This window comes from Prorops nasuta, unplaced genomic scaffold (genome assembly GCF_024137725.1).
Source record: "Prorops nasuta isolate Cenicafe-Biocafe unplaced genomic scaffold, Cenicafe_Pnas_1.2 PNAS00015, whole genome shotgun sequence".
Classification (NCBI taxonomy): domain Eukaryota; kingdom Metazoa; phylum Arthropoda; class Insecta; order Hymenoptera; family Bethylidae; genus Prorops; species Prorops nasuta.
Window position 1 is genome coordinate 554,229 of NW_027116812.1, and position 23,217 is coordinate 577,445.

A 23,217-nucleotide genomic window follows, 5' to 3' on the forward strand; every position below is an offset into this window, starting at 1 on the left:
CCCTCGCGCTGGCAAGAAAATTTCAACAATTTCGTATCTATTAGAGCCCATTAGAATGAAATTTGTTACGCACATATAAAGCGTACCAGTGGAATATACATCTTTGGGCTATAAATTATAATATGTAAATTGCAATGTAACAGCGAAGGAGGCTGACCCTCCAGAGGGGTAGATAGTTGCTGTGGCAATTACAGAGGCTTACTGTACATACAAATTGCTGAGATCTGACTTTCTACCCCCTCGGTATCTCTCTATCTCGTATTCCGTGCTATTTGGGCGAGTTCGATGGAGGGCAAGGGAGAGAGAGACACTGGTAGGAGACCAGACACCAGAGGGGAATTAGCAAATTTTTCTTTCTCTTCATTTTTCCCGTGTAATCGGTGGTCCCCATAACGCAAGGTATGTCCTTGGCAAGCGTCTAGTCCCATTCTCGATTTGGTACAGGAGCTGCCAACGCCATTTCGCTCTGGAACATCGCGTCAGCCATTCGAAACTACCATTTCTTACGCAATCTCTCTCTCTCTCTCTCTCTCTCTCCCTACGAGCGAGAGCCGTTTATTTATCTCGGTTACAACCTCGAAATACACCCTTTTACCTCGACCTTTTACGATTCCTCCGCCGCTTCGTCCGCACGAAATCGACTGTCGCTCCCGCGCACCCCGACAATAAGATTCTTCCCTGAAACCCCTGCGAAGTACTTTTTCCAACTCTCCCTTATACCCCGTCGCCCTATGCGCCTGTGTACATTCTGCGCGCACCCATTCCACTCCTCTCTTCTCCACCACCGAGCAATGATCGAAATTTAAATTTCCTTTTTCTATCCAGTTCACCTCGCAGCCCTTTGACAAACTTCAAATTTACCATTTGCCATTGAACGGAAAGCAATAATGTTTTCCACAGTGACGAATCAGCCACGACGCCAGATAGTAAATGCATTCGTATAAACTGGACGAGTGACATTCTTCGGAATTAATTTACGATAATTGGATTATAATTATAGAATGCGATTGAGCGATTTGCTTTGCTCGATATATCGATCAGCGCTGTCAAAGTGTAGAATTCAACGGTCCTTTTCGACGAGTTTATTCAGCCACGTGTATACTCGAGAGTGGGTGACGCTTCGAATAAAATCAAGGTACTTTGTTGTCAAGCTCCTGAAAAATAAACTATTTATATAAAATGTTAGATTTTCCCATATATATATATATATATATAAGCGATTGGTTAAACAAGTAGGAAGTTTACGAGTGAAAAGATGAGTAATGCGATTGCAGAGTATAATCGGGTTTCCAGTATATATATATATATATATAGTAGGGGGGGGGTATACAGGAAGGGTCCGAATTCGGCTAACTAGGATAGACATAGACACCTAGTTGAAATTCGGGTCAGCAGCACTGAGTTGTCGTGACCTCGACTAGAGGAGAGAAAATGGGGGGAGGGGGTATGCGGAGGCGGACAAATTATCTGGATTCCTCGTCCCCCCGACGGACATCCCGCGGGAGTCTTCCTTGAAGAAGCCGCCGCGCGTCCTAATAGCTGCCTACAGGGACGAGACGAGACTCTCGATGGAGTGGACGAAATCTCGTGCATTGTTCGGCTTTCACCCCATTCCTCTTCTTCGAGAATCGTTCCCCTCGTGTCCCAGCGCGGCTACTCGCACGCAGGCAGAACTTCCAATTTGCCGAAGTTGTGCATTGGACGCGAGGACAAACCGAGGGATGTCGAGGGAGGAATTTTTTGCCCCGCGTTATTCCGGCCCCTAACAACGTCACACGTCTGTCCCTTTAGCCCTGTCGTCACAGGTGAACCGGCGTGTGTCTACTGGGACGCACGATCCCCCCCTACTTCTCGGGGTAGTCGGCATTACCCGGGGCGATTCCTTCATTGATCGAATTAGGCCTTCAATCACGTACTCACCACCGAATAACAAGGTGCTTTATTCCGTGTCTAGAATTTCTATCTGTCCTCGCTCTCTTAACGAAATACTCTCGCGATTCTTCTTCTTGCTGCATGAATAACCAGTTTTTCGCTGGATTTCTTCAGCCAACCGTATCTCGACACTTTTGGCGGAGAAACGAGAAAATTGTTGACCTAGTGCACCGTGAATGGAAGAATAAAGGAGAAATTAGAGAACGCACGCGTGTGCTGGAGAAATGGCATTTCTCGTTTATAGTTGGAATTAGTGTGGTTTTACGTGCAACGCGTCGGAGATCCCTGTTTACGACTCGGTGACTCACGCGTACATGCCTTCCAATGATTTTGCGCGATAATTCTAAACGCACGCGTGACTCTGCATAATCCAGTGTAGCATTCGTTATTCTATATATATATATATATATATATATATATAATTTCTCTTAAACTTTTGGCGTCTCAGACTTTCCCATGTATATATAGCGCAAGTTATAAACTTTTGTACTTTTTATTTACGGAAAATTCAGATGATAAACCGTGGAAAAGCGAGGAGAAGAAAAGTGCGCAATTCTGGCTGATGAAGCCCAGAATCGCAAACTGATATCATTTTCGTCTCACTGCTGCTCGACTGAACAATCAAAACGATTTTCTGGACTTTTCGCTCGAGCGGATCACAAAAGGATTTGAAGAGATAAAAAAAACAGAGAGAGAAGGAAGAAATGGAGAGCAACAATGTCGAAATTTTGGTCGGAGTCTTCGTCAAGCTGACATGAGAGTACAATGTTGGTAGGGGTGATTTAAGGCTGGGGAGAATCTACAAGAAGTAGCCCTGCCTCTTTTTCCTTAAATCCCTTGGCCTTCCCCTTCTGGCCGTCCTGGTTCGAGCATTTGAGGAAGATGTAACGCGAAACCGTCTACTCGCTACGGCTCATAAAACCGCACGTTTTATGCTGATGGTACTCTACTCGAAGACATTGTCACGGAGACTGCAGAGAAGAAGGATAAAAAAAGAAAAAAGAGGGAAAGGAGTGGGAGGTGGGGGAGGGGTGGAAACCGGGGAATATACTATAATGTATAGTATACTAAGTGTACTGTACATAGTATATAGTATATGATCCGTGGAAGGCTGGAGGCGTCCAGTGGAAAAAGGACAAAGAGATCGGACTGGAATAGACGAGGCGCTCGCTCGCGTCCCTCTCGGGATGATTTTGGCATCGGAGCCAAATGCAGACGGCAGGTGTTATCCGTCCTGAGATTATTCCTTCTCAGGAACGAATCTCGCGCTGGTCCTACGTGCCATTGGATAACGCCGCCGCGCCGTTTGCCAGCCGGCGAGCTTGCAATTTTAAAGTGGCTAACCCCCAACTACACCAGCTTCTCCCCCCCCCCCTCTCTCTCTCTCTCTCTCTCTCTCTCGGATTTTCTTGCCTACGCCGTACCTAAATCGAAGCCTATACCTGCTCGTGCCTCCTACACAGTGTAATCCCCCCCTCCCTCCACCCGCTCTTTCTCTCCACTTCTATAATCGAGAACAGTTTATCCCGCCAATAATATAGGTTCGCTGCGTCGGCTAGAAAAATCTCAGCGACGAATAGCCATAAATTTGTGTAAGCCTGAAAAATATATAGAAGCCGAAAGAGTGCCATAAAAGAGTGGGAAGAGGAGCAGTGGGATGGGTAAACAGCTTCATTGTACAAGGTATTTAAGGTGTAACGGTTGAACGTGCTACGTCACTGCAGTTAGGTAAAATTTAACCGTTAAAGCCGAGCTTGTTTGTTCAACGAGATAAAGTGGGAACGTATTATACTATAGTATACTATACAGCATATACATAGGCGTAGAACGTATGCTTGTAATGCGAGCAGAAGGTGGAGGAGCACGAATGGAGCTGAAAGAAATTAAGAGGATTAGCGCTTTAGCGGACCAAATGTAATTATACGAGCAAACGCTAATGTAAGTAATTACAGCGCATGTGTGGAGGAGAAGGAAGGATAAATTGCGATAGGAACTGAGAGTATACGTATGGAATAGATATATATGGATAAGAACTAAATTTTCGAATCTTCCGCCCGTCTACACTATATATATATGCGATATAAAAACATTACTTGGAACTTGGTGGTATAATATCTAGAGGACAGGGGGTGTGGAAAAGGGGGGGGGAGGAAGCGGGTGGGATGAATATGAAGAAAAGAGGGCAAGCCGTTTAAAGTTCGGGACACGTTAGTGCGCAAAACTGTTCGTTATAATAGCGAAAGTTCTCGCGGCTTGGCCCGGCCGGCTCCGTTTCAGCCTTTATTATTTTATATTTCGTGCCTCGTGGCAAACCCCGGCTGTTAGAGATAACAGAAATTATAACCACCTTTCGAAATGAAACAAGCGTTAGCGGAGACGCCAAAGTTTCGTTCATCTCCGAGGAAAACCGATCCGGAGACCTCTGCATCCTGCGTCCACCCCCCCCCCCCTCTTTCTTCGCTACCATTCTTGCAACCTTTAACCCTTCTAATTTCCTCCCAAACTTCTCGAGCTTTCGCGATAAATCCTCGCTCCCCCCCCCCCCCCCCTCCTCCCGCAACGATCACTGTTTTTACCGATCCTGCGCCGATGCCAATAAATCCATTCCCGGTACTTTTCATAGATCCTCGCGATTGATCCAAACAGCGCATCGATTCTGTCGCGCAGCGTTCATTGTTTCTTCGACGTTATCGGAGCGGAGCTCCTACTGATAACGCAGACTTCGTTAAAGTTCCGCCGATGCTCCACGGGATTGCATTTGCTGCTCGTGAAACTTCGCAATGCCGAATTTCGTCCAAGTCCTAACGAATCCCGACAAAATCGATGCGGGACCCACTATATAGCGGTTTATACGTGACTGAAATACGTCAACGGACAACAACAAAACGAAAAATTCAACTCGATTGGAAAATTCCCGATGAAAACCGTCCCATATCATTTGGATAATCGCGCGAATGCGTTAATTGCAAGGGACTTGGTCTGCAGATTTGTTCATTCGATTATATGCTTTCGGGAGGATTATATTTTTTGAAATTTCTGTGTGGAGAAGTGAATAGGAGGGGGGGGGGGGGGGGGGAGAACGGAAGCAATTGGAAAAATTCATCGGTTAGGAAGAAGCATATATATATATATATATATATATATATATAAAGTAAGATAGGAGCAACTAGGACACGCTTCGCTATAGCACGTTTTCCTCTTCCGGATGGTTTACTGCAGGCAAATATATATATATATATATGTATATACGGAGCACACATTCTCAGCTATCCGACAAACCCACGCAATTTGTACGTGTACACGCACATACGTTTCTCTATATATAATATACTGGAGGTATATGTAATCACGCCTGATACGATTAATCACTGGACCATCCTGACCTACCAGGCCATTAGCGATTGGGACATACTCCGGCTCTCATTCGCAGGATTGCTCTTCATGACCAAAGAAGGGACTGGTATACGTGTATATGTATATATGCATATGTATATATAGTGCATAATTATATCAATGCCAATAGGGACCTCTGTCTCCACACGCTCTTCTCCCTCTCACGCGTCACCTCGTGCGTACGCAGCCATCTCCCTCACCTGGTCACGTGTTCGTTACTTACATAGCATATATACAGTGACAGGATTAAGCTAGTCGTGTCACACTAGGTATATATCGTAATAGTCTGACATTCTTTAAAAAGAAAATAAACAAAATCCTGCTATGTAGTTTGATAAATAATGCTGAAATACCAAATATTAGTTTAAACAGAATGTAAATCAAATTCTTTCAATTTTATATTTCCATTGCATGTCATTTTATTACCTGGAGTTGTAATGTTTTCTTGTTAAATTTTCTACAGGAGATTTTGATTTTGTATTCAATTTTATTTTCTCACGGAGTCATTTCAACTGTTAAAATGACTATTCCAAGAATCAAATCTAATGAAAAATAAAGACTTCTATAGAAAAATTCAAAAATACGTGTAACAAATTATATAGTGTTTGCTTCGAGTATATCATTGGATATTGTAGAATTAATTATTCAATTATAAAAAAGAATTTTATTTGCAATCAATTTTTAAGACATATCTAACTAGTACAGTGGATATCCAGCGCAACAACTACCTTAAATAGCTATACAGGAGTAGTACGCTGCCAGTTTTAGTCTTCAAATTCGTTAAAATAGTTTGCATACAAAAGCTTGCAGTGAATTTCGCTTAATCAGATTGTATCTCCCTTTTTCGTTCGATCGATTGATTTAATTTAATTAATTGTCCCTGCTACGTTATCGATCGAATGTTGTTTAGGTAGAGCTAGGACAGAGATTTTGTGCAAAAAACCATTTGGAGGGGGAGGGGGAAGGGGGGTAGAGCATCAAGCCACGAACAAGCGAAACGCATTTCTCTGTACGGTCAACAGAAAAACTCTCAGCGGCTATAGTTGACACGGCAAAGGTAATTGGTTCAAGATGATACAAGTTTAATAAAGTTTACGATATCTCGAGTGACTTATTAAGAACTCATCACGAGGCTGCAAGAGGGAGTAGGGGGGAGGGGGATGGTGGTGATGGGGACGTACTCTCCTGATGTAACCGAACCGATACCAAGCAAGAACTTGGCCCGTAATTAATTACGAATCGGCGATCCATTAGCGAGAGGAAAGTTTGCGAAAGTTCTTTAAAAAGATTTGAGGCCGGTGACTGGCCCAGGGCGTTATGCGGACATCGAGGGATCGAACAATCGCAAACGAGTTTCAGCACATCAAACGACCACGAATCTTATTGGACCAAGAATGACGAAGAGTATATATATATATATATATAATAAAAGATAAGCTAGCCAATCAAGATGTAAAATAAGATAGAGCTGCATTGTCCTCTATCCTAACTTGGTTCCCTTCAGCTTGAGGCGTACACGCACACACACACACATATAGCAATAGGTATAACTGGAATAATTAACGGGACAAGTTTCGAGCAATAAAGTGCAGCAAGGTTTTTTCTCCCTTGGAATAAACGTGTAGGCAGCTGTGTCTGGTGCAGTTGCACTGGATGGCTGGTGTGGTGGGAAAGTACGAAACTCTCTGGTGATGTTAATTGTAACGTAATGTATGCAAAGCTGCGCACGAACCTGAGGAGTACAGTCGTAAGAAGTAAGTAAGTAAGGTGAGGCAAGGCGAGGCAAGGTAAAGTAAGGTAAGAGAAGCAGCCGTGCAAGAGGAACGAGTAGGAAAATGGTGTGGCAGCAGGGCAGGAGGTATGGTATGGGTACGAGGTATACGTATATAACTGGTTGGTATGAGGGAAATAGCCAGGCAGGCAGCGAGCGAGCGAGCGACTACTCGACTAGTAGCATAGCATGCAATGTGCAAGGTGGCATGGTGGCAAGCTGAGCGAGTCGAGCCGAGCAAGATGCGGGCCAATAATATGGCAAAGGGGATGCTTGGAAACTCGCCAAAATGTCACCCGTTATATTATAGCCATTACGCGAAGCTTATATCAGTTATATCAAGCGTACGTCCTGCGAATGAACATTTTATTCTCTCATAGAGGCCACCAAATACTATAAACGCTGTACGTAACACGCGAACCTATACACATCCAGTCGATGCCTCTTTCTTCAACTAATGATGCCAGGCGAGAAAATAAAAGCTCCATCGATCAAAGAAATCGGGACTTTGGGCAAGGCCTCGGATAAATCACAAACAATACAAGCATTGCGCACATCGCCCAAAAGATTTTATCTCAAAATAGAAAGCTTTATTATTTTCTTTATAGTATACCCTACAAAAGCAATATATCTTTCTTTATAATCGAGCTAACCTAACGTTTCCAAGTACAAATTCAATTGTGTGTATTCCTTCCATCTCTGCACAAATATTACGCATCGAGATCAATTTGCGCAAGGGTCAATGTACACGGAATCGCTGTTTCAGCCTTGAGATCGAGGATTCGCTTTTGTGGACATGTTGCATTTTAAGCAGGTGCTCCGTTGCAAGCGCGTCATCCCTGCTGCAGTCCGACCAATGCTCGTTCCTTTAGCCACCGTGCAAAGTAGAAATGAAGAGTATCGTGTCTCCGGCTTGCAACGCGTACTCACCTTCACCCTGCAACCAAATATGTTTATAGCATTAATTTCTTTATTCCACTAATGGCGAATCTTTTCGCATAATTAATTTTGTACTATATATATATATATGGAATTTATAAGAAAGGTTTCTCCATAATTCACCGATAATGTAATTGGGTTGAACGGTATCCCGAGCACAAGGGAAAATTTGTCGAATCATGGTTGAGGGCAAACGAGATAGACACAGAAATGTAGAGCCGGTCCAGTATAATACGTTACACTCCCCCTTTTAATTTACGAGCTGGCAATGAAACGAAAGAACTAAAAGCGTTGAACGAAGGAAGGATGAGTGGTGGAAGAAGATAGCAGCACGTACATCACGTGGCGTGTGGAGAGAGCAGTAGGAACAATAAAAAAAAGGGTGTAGAGAGAGGGGAGAAGAGGAAGACGAAAGATGTGGGAGTTGAAACATGCGAGAAAAGCTTGGCGAAACGTTGATATTATCATAATAATGGGTGAAGCCATCATCTTTTCCCTGTCTGCTTTCTCCGTCTGTTCTCCTCCACTCCCCCCCCCCCCCTCCTGCACCGCTCTTCCGTCACTATTTCTCCTCTCGCGTCGCTTGTTCGGTTTCTTTCCTCAGGAGGGTGCTGCTGGCTGACTTGGAAAGCACGTCCTAATAGCGCACAGCGTCTCGTACATTTACAAATTTAAAATGATAATTTTCCCGTGGGTGTGGCAAACCAAGGTCATTTGCGTCCTTTCACCATGTCCCAAGTTATTCCTTGATATTTTTCATACACAGAGCTGCTCAGTAGCAACTATAAGCACTAACTGATTATAAACCCTTTAAAACTAGTAATTTAGCCATTTCCTCGCGGCAGCTTTACTCACTGCGCATAACAGTATAAACTCTTTTATTGTTATACTTTAACTGGCAAACTATGTTTATCCTCGTTCGTCCGTCCTTTCAACTTTTTCGTGTCATTGCATAAATTAACTGCTTTGCGATAACGCTCCTCTATCAATGGAGGCCTCGTTTATATCTGCGAGATCATTTAGTTATCTCATTTGTTTTTTCTTTTTAGGTTACACGCAAAGCGGGCTATTAATATGTCCAATTTTATTACGAAAAAATTTGTAACTGTTTTTTGTATATACGTTGTTGTTTTTACGTTTCTCCATTAGGCGCGGTAGTAACTAAAACGGGTGCAGACGTTGCGTTTCTAAATCTAACATTTTTTTCTATTTTTGTTTATACCGTTATCGAGTTACACATTAAAACGTTTATGTTTTTACGTAACATCAAAGTAGATGTTGTGTTTTATATTTTTATATTCACCGTTAGAATCGATTTATGAGGAAAGTTGAATTAAAACAAATTATATATGCTTACCATTAATTCCCAATCAGCTTCGTTTACTAATACTAATATACCAGGCCGTCTGTAATATAAAATATTATTTTATAAATGTCATTATATTGGATAAATAAAGGAATGAATTAATATTTTATTTTAATTTTGAAGAGCAATGATCAATTTTTTTAAGAAAAAAATAGTGATCAGAAAAGCGTTTTTAAATTCGATCACGTTGCGACATCTATTATTGACTAGCGGAACTATTCTTAGCACTATTTTGTTTCGGCGACACGAGCTGGCGCCATCTGCGCTGTCGCCCATCGGCACCTATACCACGGTTGCAGATCCCGCCTCTGTCACGACTCGACTCAACTCAAGCCGTATTGGTGTTTGTAGTTTTTACATCAGTTTGCTATTCTAATACCGTACTATAGCATAGTTCATATAACCACTTATACTGGTAAGTAGTGGTAAGGTGCAAAAGCAAGTTTATTAAAATTGTGAAATATTGGAATAATGGAATTAGTTGAATGTCTGTGCATTCATATACTTTATTTAGCAAATTGACGGTCTGCTCAATCTCTATGCATTAAATTCGCACGGTTGCATTTATTTTGTCGATAATACTGATTTTCACATATGCATACATTAATCTACCCTACAAAAGAAAATAAATAGAGACAACGATTAAAAAGGTAAATAAATCAAACTTACACGGTGTCGTTTTGCAAAAAGAGTTCTGGCCGTTCGGTCAACAAATTATCTCTAAGCCAAAACAGTAGTTGTTTTACAGTCCCTATGAAACCAAAGATTTTTATTTATCCTTTTTTAGAGTCTTGTACACTGTAACTTACATTTACTACCATTCAATGTCACTTCGTGCCGTTTCTTCTTACCAAACAATAATTCAGCACCACCTCTAAAATTGTTAAAAATTTGTACCAATCATTGGTTTATTGTTTAAAACAAAAAAAAAACAAAGTTAGGTTATCTTAAAGCTAATGTTTACCCGAATTCAATTATTATGGGCAAGACAGGGCTATCAGTAGACATGATTCAAATTGAAGTAAATTATTTTGCACTTATTTTATTTAAAATAGATAAAATATTAAGACTTTTTTTAATAATAATTTTTCTTATACAAATTATAAAATGAGTCCAAAGCGCCGAATCGAACGAATAGGACTATTCCACCGTATTCCACGTTCCTTGTTCCATAACATAGGCGCGTTACGGAGAGAAATAAAGAATATGTGCATTCAATACCCTTCAATCTGAGAATAATAACAGTGTGATAGAAATCAATATTTTTTAACAAATAACGAAAACGTTTTGCTTCCTTGTTCTTAATAATCCATCTTCAAAAAGTATTCTAATGCGTAAGTCTGTGTACTCAAGATCTTTTTTACTGAAACGACCGGTATCTTAGCATTTTCACTAATAATGCTCGCGTTATTAAAAATACTATAAAGCGAAGGTACACGGAGAAGCATAATTATCTTTCTATTCAAAATCAGATTTCTCTTAGACAGTAAAAAGTAATTTAATTTTCGTATCACAGGTACGCGTATATGCATATCACTAAAAAGAAAGGAGATACAATTTTGGCCAATATAATTAAGATTTTATAAATTATTAACAATAAAAGAATCCCAATTCTAATTCGATACATAAATTAAAGGATGAAGTTGATCGTATAATGATTTCAATTGAACTTCCAAACGGTTCGATACGCTCCTGCGTGCGCGGGTCATTAGTCTCACACAGCATTTCTGTACTATAGCTAGTGATGAAAGAGAGAACGATTGTTATTCTGACTAATCAGAAATTGCTGTCAAAATCAATTTAATAGTAAACAAATTTATAAAAAATCCGAATGACGTCCTGCATCAAAACGATATAAACAGTTTATTTTTGAGATTGTTATTGTATGTGGAATGTAATTAATTTACCATAATGGCGGATGGCGTATTATTCACATTACCACGCGTTCCTTGAACTCATTCCGGTACTTTCTTTAACGCCACGTTTATTTACTTGTGATACTTAAAGTGCTTCTTACTAAAACTAAAGACAAAGTACTATATGTCAGATTTTCGAATTTAAGACATGTCGGAGACAACGGAAAGTGCATCAGGTGAAACAAGAGCAGAAGACAGTTCAATACAGCATGATGAACAGCATCAGCTTGAGTTTAGAGAAAAGAGCAATTTTTCACAGCCAGAGTCAAGTATGTTGGAAGATGAGGAAATGCCTACTTACATAAGTGTATCAAGTATCTCTAAGCAAGAAGATGTGGATGCTGAAGAGACACGTACTGAAAAGGAGCCACCTGATTCACCGGAGGATCAAAGTACTCGCAGCCCATATCGCAGTGATGATCAAGGAGGAGGTGGAAGTGTGTATGTAGTTTCTTCTTCAGGGGAGGAAGAAAATGAACAGCAGCTTGATATGGTTGATGAAGAAGAAGAGTACGAAGAGAGCGAAGGTAACAATTGCTTGTTAAAAGATAACAATAGTTTGCAAAATTCATCTGGTAGTATTTATGCTGTACAGTTTTATAGTTTGTCAAGTTTAATTTGAAAATTCTGTATATTTAGTATAGATTATACAAATTGTGAAAATGTTGCAGGAATGTCAGATGAAGAAGAAGAGGATGATGAAGATGAAGAAAGCCCAATAAATATGCACCATAATAATGATGAAGATGCAGAAACAGATGTAGATTTTGAACCAGATCGATATGAAAGAGCTTCCGACGATTTTATTCTCAGATATAGCAGAAAGCTTAAATGTAATAAAAAAGAAAAGAGTCTTTCCATGGAAGATTTAACAAGCTATAGAAATCGTAATGCTTTGCAAGATCGTGCAAAGAGGCTTAGTCTTGATGCAACACAGCAAGGATTTGGTATTTATCAGCGTAGGGCTGCGGCATTTGCAAGGCCGTCGATATCTTCACAGTATAAAAATGTTAAAAGTAAAGTTAAGCAATATATTAAAGATATAAAAGAACAAAATCGTCGTTCTAGGGAAAGATATTTAGAAGTGGAAGAATATGAAATAAAGAGAAATCATGCTATCAATAAAGGTAATAATTTTTTTTTGCAAACTTTTAATAGCTCAAATATTTAAAACAATAATTTAATTAAGCTTAGAGAAAACATTCTTTTCTTTTGCAGATTCGATGAGTGATGAAGAAGTTCTGCATGATAATAAAAATATAAGACAATTTCCAGAAACATTGCATAAAATTTCTGACTATGAAAGTATTGAAGTTGAAGTCAACCATAAGAAACCTAATGCAATTCTAAATGGTAAATCCATAGGAGCTACCAAAACAAGGCCTGATTGGCAGAAAAATCATAAGGAGACTCCGATGGAAGTCGAGAATGAACCGATACCAGAAAAATTGAAAGTATTATTTATTGAGGAACAAAAACACAGAAACGGTGATATGGCGATTAAAGATACAAATCTATATGAAGAACAATATAATCTGCCAAATAACAAAAAATCTGAAAATGAGCAGGAAGCTTGTTATGAAATTTTATCCAATGAACATGGAAAAGCACGAAATATTGTTAATGCTCGCACTTTGACATATGAACAGTATATGAAAGGCAATACTAACTCTAGTCATAATCTAGACTCGAAAGACATGCATATGGAACAAGCTAATAGCCCAGAAAAATGTGATGATGTAGATATTATTAATATCCAAGAAGTACATAGTATTAATATAAATAACCCTATGAATATGGAAAGTGTAAAATCTATTCAAGTTTTAAATAATGGTATGGTACATGATACAAAGTATGCAAACAGTGCTTTTGAGCATGAAGAAATGAATAAAGTTCAAGAAGAAATCAATGAGGTCCATTTTCTTAGAATGCAACTGACTGAAATGGCTAATCGATATGGTATTTTACAAGAAACTTATCAAAAAACGTTAGGTGAAAAAATAAAAATGAAGCAAGAGATAGATGATTTAAAGAAGACAGTGAATAAATATGAGAAAGAGAGGACGCGTGAGGTAAAAGTAGCAGCCACTCAAACCGATCCTATCGCGGAGACTGATAACATTCCTAAATCAAATGTAAAAGAGCATTGTAATAATAAAGTTTCAATTGGCAGTTTAGATAGCGCAAGTTCTAATGGGCATTGGACGGAAAGTGCGTGCAGCGTAGCAATATCAGTTAAATCACCTGACATAACGCAAATATCGACCTCGGATAGTAGTTTTGTTGGTTCAAATAGTACTAATACAAACACGGCTCCACCGTTTTCTCGCACATTTGTAACGTCATCTCGTATTCTACAAACTCTATCAAATATGACTCAAGGAAAGGCGAAATTTAATAACCTCATGCCTCCTCCTATATCCAGCAGGATGCTCAATAAGAAGCAAAAAGAACAGCAGAATTCAGATTCCATCCAACAGCCATCTAGCTCTAAAAAACGAAAAGCAACGGAAATGCTCAAAGCATCTCCAGGGATTTCGCAACCTTCAAAAATACTTAATACTTCTGGAGATATGAGAAGAAGATTGAATAATTCTGAGATTAATGATTCATTTACAACGATAGCTAATTTAATTGATCCAAGTTTAAGAGCTCGAATTTTAACCGATAGTATAACTTCCATGAATAATACAGACTCTTTAAAAGTTCAAACGGATAAAACAGAAGATGATGATAATGATAATATAAAATGTTACGTATATCAAGAGGATGAAAATAATAAAAATCGTAGTTTCCTTATTCAGGCTGAAGAGTATAAAAATTGCAATGAGGTCGTTGATAAAAATCGAATTCGAGAATGTGGTCCATATTTATTAGGGAACATTGAAGTTAGTATGTCCGAAGTAAACGGAATTATCAATATTTGGGGTACTGAAGTAAATAAAGAACCTGTAGCTGACGACGGACTCGAAGCTTCTTGTATTGAAGAAAAAGCTGAAGACCCTCATTGCGATCCGAGAAACGTTCGATATAAAAGCAGCCCGATGGTATGTTCGACTCATAAAAAGCAGAGAATGTTCTCGAAGGCCGATGAATTGAGAGCTCATGATTGTCCAAGTATTTCCGTATTGAGCGAAATAAGACCGCATCCATCCAGATGCGAAAGTTTAGAAAAAAACTCAACGGACAAAACTTTCAACCACAGCATTTTTGGTAAACTAATCGAAAATGGCAGACAAGATAACAGTGCCTCAATTTGCAAAGATAACGCAAGCTCTTGCTGTTACACGCACCAGATTGAATTTACGAATTCAGGTTTGTGTGGTACGAGTCAGCAATGTAACAAGCACGGCTGTCCTTCATCCTACTCTAGAGAAAAGTTGAATCCAAAACGAAAGTTTTCGCTGAGAAATAAATTAATGTCCTTAAAAAACACACATAAAAGCAACGTATGCCACGGTGAAGATATAAGTGAAAATGTTCCTAGAACCCATGCATGTCGTTGTATTCCAAACGAGATAGATGAAGATGACCAACCCGGTTCCACGTATTGTTTACTTAGAAATAATTCATCGCACAGCTGTAAATCATCTCCTTCCCATTCAAATCCACATAACTCAAGCAAACATTTATTAACTAATGATTGTGAATGTAGCTGCAATTCGCCTAATAGAAATGAAGATGACCCTCTCATCTCTTTGCAACATCTCCATGAGTCACCTGAAGTAAGATCACATTTGTGTGACATAACTCTCTTACTATGTATGGACAAAAATGTATATAAATTTTTCCCCTTTCCTTATTTATAGATTAGGCAACGAAGATTAAGCGGGAGAAAAATCAGAGGCCTATTAATGGATTTACTGAGAGGATGCGGTGAATGTCATAACTCTAGTATAGCGAGTGATCATGAAAATGGCTGTTGCAGTTCGTTAACTAGAAAAATTGATCATATGAAAGAAAAAGAAGCGTTCCATAGTTCCATGCATCAACATAGTAATTCCGCAGAATCCAATGACAGGTATAAGATTCTTTTACTTGATCGTATTATCTTCAGAGGTAGTTAGATGATCTCTTTATATTTAGGTGCTGTCATGCCTATGCGAAACGCATCGAATCTCAGTTGGAAGATTTTCGAAGAGAAATGGAACGAGTCCTGACTCGTTCCGATGCAATACTTGATATGCTCCAAATGTTAAATACAGCTGACATGAACTGAACATCATAATACAGTGCTACGTTAAACATTAATTTCATGCTTTTCATTATACATAAATAATTTTCACGGTTTTTTTTAAAATCATGTTTTCCATTATTACTACAATTTATTATTTTCTTCCTCTTATACATATATACATAAAGAATTTTATGGAATAAAATACGTGTATGGATACAAAATTAAGCAGGATGGTATCTTTTTACATAGTGTAAAATGTAAAAGAACGAAAAAGTATAATAGAAGTTCACAAAACATTTACTATTTTTTTTCGTTCTATTTTAATTATTTTTCTATATTTTCTAATATTTTTTCAGCTCGCTGGAATTTTGGCTCGGTTTGTTTGATCGATGAATATCACAGACTGACTTTTTGAGGGACGATTATTACAATCTGTTAATAATTGCAGTCACAAGAGTCGTATCCTACTCCAGCTTCAGTGGGAATAGCACCAACTTCCCCTTGACCCTTAAAAATGTTACTGTAAGAGGTCTTGAGATAATTAACGTGACCTTGTAAAGATTTAATTCGTCCCTGAGCTTGATCAAATGCATCGTTGAGATTATTTATCTGTCCCTGCATCTTTTCACGAATCTGTTTCAAAAAGTTTTTGTGATTAAAAGTAAGATCGATCATCATGTATGTACGTATAAACTAATTTACTTCATCTCTATCCTTTTGAGCAGCCTTGGCAGTTGCTCTGCAAGCCGCCAACTGACGTTCCATTTCTGTAATTTGGTTTTGCATCGACCTTCTTATAGTGTCACTGCGCTCTTTAGTTCTTGCCACTTGTCTCGCAGAATCCTCCCGCACCTTTCAAGTGAACACCATTTTTTACTTTCTCATGTTTGGCGAGGGCATAAAATAGTAATCAATTTTCTATAGTATAATATAATACTTGTTCCAGCATTGCATTAAGTTGTGTGACTTCGTGCATCTTCTCATCCATGCGCTTCTGCAATTGAGACTCGTGCTCTTCGAATCTCGCCAATGTTACCCTCATACGCTCATTCTCTCGGCGCAGCTCGCCATTCTTCAATTCCAACTCATCAATTCGTGCCGAACCAGATCCTTTATCACTCTGCACAGATTCAAGAGATAGATTATATAAAAATTCCTATCGACTTATTTAAAAGATAAACGTAAAATTTAGCAACTTCAATGTACTATGCGAAACAGTGAATGTTTACCATACAAATACACTTATTGAAACATATTGTTAAACTATCAGTGAACGAACAAAACTATCGTTGTTTTCATTATTCCATATAAATAATTAAATCGATTGTAATACGTTTAAAGAAAGAGAAAACAAAAGTATTGTGTAAAAAAAGAAGCCTAAGAAAGTGATGGAATATGGGAAGCATTCACTGTTTCGCTTATACAAGAAAATTTACCATTTCAGCCTGTAAGGCCTCCATCTGGTTTTGCAAAGTTTGTATTTTATCTTTGCATCCAAGTAATTCCCTAGCTAATTCTTCGCACTGACGTTCGGCCACCATACGCATTTGCTGCGCCTCTTGCAACTTCATTTGAGACTGTTTAAGAATATCTGGAAGCGGGGCTAGTTCTGCTAATTTCTCTTGGAACTGACACTACATATACAAAAGAAGGAAAGGATCATTAACCACGTTTAAGATTTTCTACGATTAAAAATTCGACGAAATATATTCATAAGATTAGGAAAAACCTTGACTCGTCCAATCTCTAAAGTTACATTCTCGTTCATACGCGCATTGTCCATTTCCATTAAATCCAGTTGACGACGTTGCTCTTCTACCATTTCTTGCGCCTATTACAGTTGAAACTATGGTTGTAGGAAAGTTATTTTTTGAGCATGAAGAGGAAACATTACCTGTAGGTATTTGTTACGGTAATCTTCCAGTTGAGCAGCTTGTTCTTGGACCAAGGAACGTAATTCTTCAAGCTCGTCTTGAGCCTCGTTGAAACGCTGTTTTGCAACTATCAGTGCTTGCTCCTGCTCCATAAGTTGCTCCTTATTTCCTAGAGTATCATACAAATGATGAAACCGTAACATATCTACAGAAAAAGATGAAACAACAATCACCATCGAATTTGGCTTGTTCGCTTTCAAAAACTTTCAAGCGTTCTCTTGCATCTACTAGCTGAATTTCTAGAGTCTCCTTGTCCTCCCTCGCTTCTCGATTTTCCATCTTCAGCTTTTCTGCATCTGCTCGTAAGCACGACACTTCTAGAAGCTTGTTCTTATAATCGTCTTGCAAACGAGCGTATTGCTCCCGCAGATCGCGTAATTGAATTTGGGGGCAGGTGCTAGTTCCCTTTTGTATATGCGAAGGAATGTAATCGAAGCAAACGATAAAAATTTACTTCTTTCTCGAAAATTGATGCTATTAGTCTTACCATAGGTGCGTTTAAACAGGGTCCACTGCACGTTGGTGCACCTTGTTGCTGCTGCGCCATCTACGTTTACGAAATTATTTAATTTTTTTATCGCTTACGTCTTCTTAAGAAAAAAAAAAAGTTTATTTAAAAATAAAAAAACTAAGTATGAAATCTCGGTATAACCGAGTCAATTTTTTGTTATTTAGGCATGGTTAAATCGTTACCAAACTCCACATTACGTTATGTTAATTATATAATTTCTTTTTAGTAAATAAAATCCATTTTTATCCGACACGCTTCTTGCCCACTAAATTGTACATTAGTAACCACATACTTTCCAACTCTATTGTTTCATCAAAAATAGCCAGGATGTGTCCACTATGCTGTACATAATTTGCAAAAAGGCCATCGCGAATCGCCCATCGTATCACAGGGACCCAGATGAAATAATCATATTTTAAGCAATAAGATTACGTACAGGATAATTTCACATCGAACGTGATAAAAGATGGACAAAATAAAGGAAAAGATTTTGATATTCTTAAAATATGTTTATTTCATACAAGAATATTGCAGTGACATTTTACGTATAGGTATTTTAATGTTCCTGCTACAAACGTTAAAATGAACCGATAAAGTAGTCGTGTACAATATGAAGGTGTAATAATTAAACCTTATCACCTCATCGAGTTAATAAGAGCATGAAGGTTAACGCGTGAAACGTACCAAAGGTCGCAAAAATTTCACCATGCTTTGTACGACGGTATCGGGGAGAAATTAAGAAATATTGTAACAATTTAATAAAAAAGTTGTAAAAAATTTACAGATATGCAAGTATTATCGCAAATGCTACTGGTACGAGAACAGATTGGAACCATATTGCCTGCAGTAACGGTCAAGATCGTAGAACGTTGGTACCTTAGGAAGAGGGATGGAAAGACTCGGTGGAGCTGGAGGTTGAGAGACCATAGGTGAGCCTGGCATGAATCCGCCGGAAGTTGGCGAAGGAGGGCTGCAAGCGCAAGGGGCGCAAGGACCCGTGCACTTTAATAATTTTCGTTGCTGTTCCAACTGTTGACGCTCTCGCTGAACACTCGCTAGCTCCAGTTGCATGTTCCGTACTTCGCTCTCCATATTGCCCAATTGGTGTTCCTATAAAAATAGAAGGGATTGCTGTTGCTTCTCTAAAGAGAAAAAACTTGGAAATAATCGCAACATCGTCGAGAGGTTTCATTACCAGTTGTTTGGTACTGGTGTGATAAGTAGCTAATTTGTTCTCCAGCTCAGCGGGACACGTCCCTCGTGGAGTCGGTGGTGAACATGTCGGAGCACATGGAGGGCTCGCTGGATTTCGGCCCAACATGTCGCTTCTGTGCGAGTACTCTTCGGCTGAATGATTGTTGAAACTTCTATCAGACGCTCCTCCGGCTAACCTCGGCGAATCTACAAACGACGTATCGACAAATTGTGATTAAATGTAAAAATAATGAAGAAAAAATTATCCGAGGGACAATTACCGTTTCCCAAACCAGCATAGAATTCTTCCGGACTCACTGAGGTGATTTAAAAAAAATTGATGAGTATAAAGGATGTGTTAAGGTATTAGGGCGAGGTAAGTAAAATAGAAAATTACCGCATATGGTCCTTTTAGCCGTGGTATCTCCTAATCCAGCAGTTGCGCCTGAAGTGCAGTGTTCGCAAACACAGCAATTATAATCTTCTTGCAAGGTGGGGGAGGTAGAGTAATCCTGCAATGGACTGGAAGATTGAACAACACCTGGGGGAGGAGAACTGCAACCAGATGGACCGGAAATCCGTTGACTCAAACAAGCCAATTGACGCGATAATTCAGTGTTCTCCTGTACGACTATTCGCATTTCAGCCTGAAGCCCGCATACCTTCCTCTGAAGGCTCTCCACAGCCGAGTCTTTCTCCAAAAGTGCCTCCTCCAATTTGTACCTATTCAATTTACCGATTGAATCTTGCGATTACAGTTTCCGATGAGATTGCATTCAGAAACTATGACAGTGCGTCTTTTAAGCACATTTAATTTCACTAACAATAATAAAATCACTTGCAATAATAAAAAGATTTAAAAAAAAAACTGTCATGACAAACTGAACTTTCCCAACTCCATACTGTTTATTCGATGCTTTTCTGTTTTCTTCTTTCGCGACGTGCAACCATATTCAACTCGCACACTATAATGGCATCGATTTGAGGTCGAAACGCATATACTATATGCATGTATGCGGCTTATACAGGGTGTAATATAATTATAGTGTATGCAGATTTTGAGAATACGTACTTTCCTCCTTCCAGATGAGCATTTTCGCGTAAAAGTCTTTCTTGTGCTTTCAATGACTCGGATAATTTTCCTGTGATAGCTTGCAAACATTTCTTCTTACCCCTACGCGAACTGTCCGGTACAACAATTTTGGGAATATTATCTTCTGTATCACCGCAAACGATTACTCGCGGTAATCTACGAAAATTGACGAGAAAATTTCAAAAGCTTCTGTATGCATATTTTAATTACCGATCCATCTGCCTGAACCTACTGATCTTCCGGGTATTCTGTTTGTGGCAAATCGAAACGGAACTTTTCCGAAACTTCTTTCCATTTTTTTAAGCTTCTTTGTACTTGAGCATCGTAATCATCGTCGATCTCATCGCACGGTACATTGTCATCCATTGTCTGAACGAGATGCAAGATTAATCTACGCAACGGAATAAACGCCATTTAAGACGTACGTAATATTAATAACGTACCGTTAGATTATTTTCGTGCGGGTACGTCAGCATTCCAAACATCTTAGCGAAAGTATAGCTCGATGGATCGGACAAACCTAAAAGTCTTTGCAATTTTCTCGTAATGGCTTCGAACTCTCCTAATTTAGTCATAACATCCTCCTGCTTCTCTTGAATCGCGATCGTATCCTCTTGCGTTAAATCTTCCTTCTACGGGGTTTTATTCATTTAAGAACTCTCCTTTTAATTATAGAAACCACATGGAGAGCACAGCTTTTAATAATCAATATATTAAACATGGATTGCTCAAATAATTCCAAGCTAAATAGTCTAGTACAATGTTTTCCTCGTGCATCATTTTTGAATTATTTCATTTCTTAATTCAGCTAATAAAAAAGCTGCTTCAGTGGTAATATCAACAAAAAGAACAACGGGATTAAATGGAGAAGGCAAATATACCTCTCCTCTCTTTTCCTTCTTGTAATCGAAGCAGCGTTTTATTTGCTAAACCAGGAAATGACGTAATTCAAAAATGGTACAAAATTGAAAAAACTGGAATTAAAATGTTTTGTCTGGAATTATTCGACGAGCTTTTGTTTAAAATATTGATGATCGAAAGATGTACGCGTCCCGTATCTGCGTATATTATATTAAAATATACGAATGTTGTACTTCTGTAAGCTCGGCCAATTCACGTTTCAATTGGGCAATTTCTTTCGCTATTATTGTACATCTGTCATCAGCAGCTTTCATTTCTTTTATCACCGCCGTATCCGTGAGTGGCGATGCACTTATGATCCCATTTTCGAAGCCTCCGTTACCTAAGTTCGAATGGCAATTATATAAATAGAGGAATTTCAATTAAAATTGTAAAATGTAACGTCTATACTTTTACCTTCTAATATGTCAGCTTTATATCCGGCAGCTATTTCTTCTTCATTCTCGAAATCCTCATCCACATTAAGTTTAGCTCTATCGACAAAAATTTATATTACGCGTTGACTATATATAGATCCCTATAATGAATTCCAAATGATAAATTATTACTTCGACTCTTGTTCTTCCATTTGATCTTGCGCCTCCATTTCGCCTTCAATTTCTGCTTCTGAGCCAATATCACCTTCCTCCTTTAATTCCGCCATTTTTCTAAAAAATTTATTTACGTGTTTATTTTAGCAAAACCAAATATAAAAGATGAATCTATAAAGGATTGAATAAAGGTAGATATAGCAATGAAGTAGTAGAGTTGCCATCGGTAGTATTAAAAAAAATAGTTCAATGTACTGCTGACAGTTGTAAACCAGCGAAAAATCGGGCTTTTCGTGACCCGCGAAGGAAAATTCCGTACTACTTTTCATATCAGTTTTACGAGATAAAAATAGTGTTTTGTTGAGTAATGAAAAGTCAAAGTAAATCATTTTCATCCGACAAAAGACTCGTGAAAAATTGTACTTGCCCCTCATTTATTATGCAAAAGTAGTTTATTGATCATGGGAAGAAACAAGTTTTCTGACTTTGTACCTCGTCAGCAATTGCTTATTTCTTCCCCTGATCAACACTAACTGTACAAGTATTTTCAAAATGATTTTTAACATTGACGTATTTTTTCACTGATTATATAGAAAAAGGAAAGGCTTAATTTATCAAGCTCTTACGTTATATTTTTAATCCGTCTTTCGCTTTTTAATTCCACCAAAGTTTCGACTTGTTCAAATACACTCGCGCTCTAAATTGAAAAGATAAATAGAAATATTTTAAAGAGAGAGAATAAGCAATTAATAATCGTACTTTTGGAGGAATGGACGAACCTTCTCAAGGGTCGATGGTTTAAAATTAAATTTTGGCGATCTATGCGAGGAATATAAAGTATGCACGAAGCTTTTGGGGCTTCTGGGGGTATGAGCTTCTAATTTTTTTATAAAATCGGTGCTGATTTGGCACTCTGAATCGACAAAGATCGCATCGGGGAAGAAGATTGGTGTTTTCACATCGAACAAAGATTCCAACGAGCTGAAAACATTTTTTTCTATGATTGCTTCATCTCCATGATCTCCAACCGGTGGGAGAGGCTTGTTAGCAGCTCCACGTTGACAGTGATGACTCTTAAATTCTGCAGAATTTCTCGCTTTCGAAGGAAAGCTTTCAGAGTTACTAAGGTTAGGCGACCTTGGCAAATTCCTTTTTGATGAACGTTTTTTGATTGATTTACACAGCCGTCGCTTCTGAAAAAAATTATATCCACGATCGAATACAATTTAGGTGTTTTTTTTTATTTCAAAAAATACATTCTACGTTTCTGATTTGCATGTTTGCAATAAAAATTCTGCTTTCTTTATTTTCAAATTATTTAAAAAAAAAAACAAGGTTTTACCTTCATTCTTTTTACCTTCGAAACAACACGTACGGTTCTTTACTCAATTTCTCAGCGTTAAGAAATATATGTATAGTTTTTCACAAGAGTGGCTTTCAAGCTTCAGAGAACCTGTGTTGATGTCAAATTGCGTCGGGCAATTTGCTATTAGTTTATAATTATGTAGTCCGAATTCTAAAACGGTATCAAAAAGAATTA

General features: G+C 38.6%; 3 protein-coding genes across 3 annotated transcripts; 1 reads left to right on the plus strand and 2 right to left on the minus strand.

The window, feature by feature from the left end:
• Positions 1 to 7,663: 7,663 nt before the first annotated feature.
• Positions 7,664 to 10,542, minus strand: Urm1 (Ubiquitin-related modifier 1). Its single transcript, XM_066736426.1, has 5 exons — positions 10,366 to 10,542; positions 10,211 to 10,275; positions 10,071 to 10,152; positions 9,393 to 9,441; positions 7,664 to 8,033 (listed from the first exon to the last, which is right to left on the minus strand). The coding sequence occupies exons 1-5, from the start codon at positions 10,407 to 10,409 to the stop codon at positions 7,965 to 7,967; spliced, it is 309 nt and encodes a 102-aa protein (XP_066592523.1). The 5' UTR covers positions 10,410 to 10,542; the 3' UTR covers positions 7,664 to 7,964.
• Positions 10,543 to 10,595: 53 nt separating this feature from the next.
• LOC136779092 (repetitive organellar protein-like) lies at positions 10,596 to 15,707 on the plus strand. Its single transcript, XM_066736425.1, has 6 exons — positions 10,596 to 10,735; positions 11,464 to 11,844; positions 11,989 to 12,444; positions 12,536 to 15,042; positions 15,127 to 15,338; positions 15,404 to 15,707. The coding sequence occupies exons 1-6, from the start codon at positions 10,732 to 10,734 to the stop codon at positions 15,534 to 15,536; spliced, it is 3,693 nt and encodes a 1,230-aa protein (XP_066592522.1). The 5' UTR covers positions 10,596 to 10,731; the 3' UTR covers positions 15,537 to 15,707.
• Positions 15,708 to 15,875: 168 nt separating this feature from the next.
• On the minus strand, positions 15,876 to 23,025 carry LOC136779157 (myosin-11-like). Its single transcript, XM_066736557.1, has 21 exons — positions 23,020 to 23,025; positions 22,457 to 22,870; positions 22,304 to 22,374; positions 21,696 to 21,794; positions 21,544 to 21,620; positions 21,321 to 21,469; positions 20,670 to 20,858; positions 20,459 to 20,595; positions 20,206 to 20,382; positions 19,531 to 19,856; positions 19,415 to 19,450; positions 19,135 to 19,340; positions 18,816 to 19,049; positions 17,916 to 17,963; positions 17,602 to 17,833; positions 17,389 to 17,537; positions 17,224 to 17,325; positions 16,919 to 17,128; positions 16,432 to 16,614; positions 16,197 to 16,346; positions 15,876 to 16,127 (listed from the first exon to the last, which is right to left on the minus strand). The coding sequence occupies exons 1-21, from the start codon at positions 23,023 to 23,025 to the stop codon at positions 15,930 to 15,932; spliced, it is 3,393 nt and encodes a 1,130-aa protein (XP_066592654.1). The 3' UTR covers positions 15,876 to 15,929.
• Between the last annotated feature and the right edge of the window lie 192 nt (positions 23,026 to 23,217).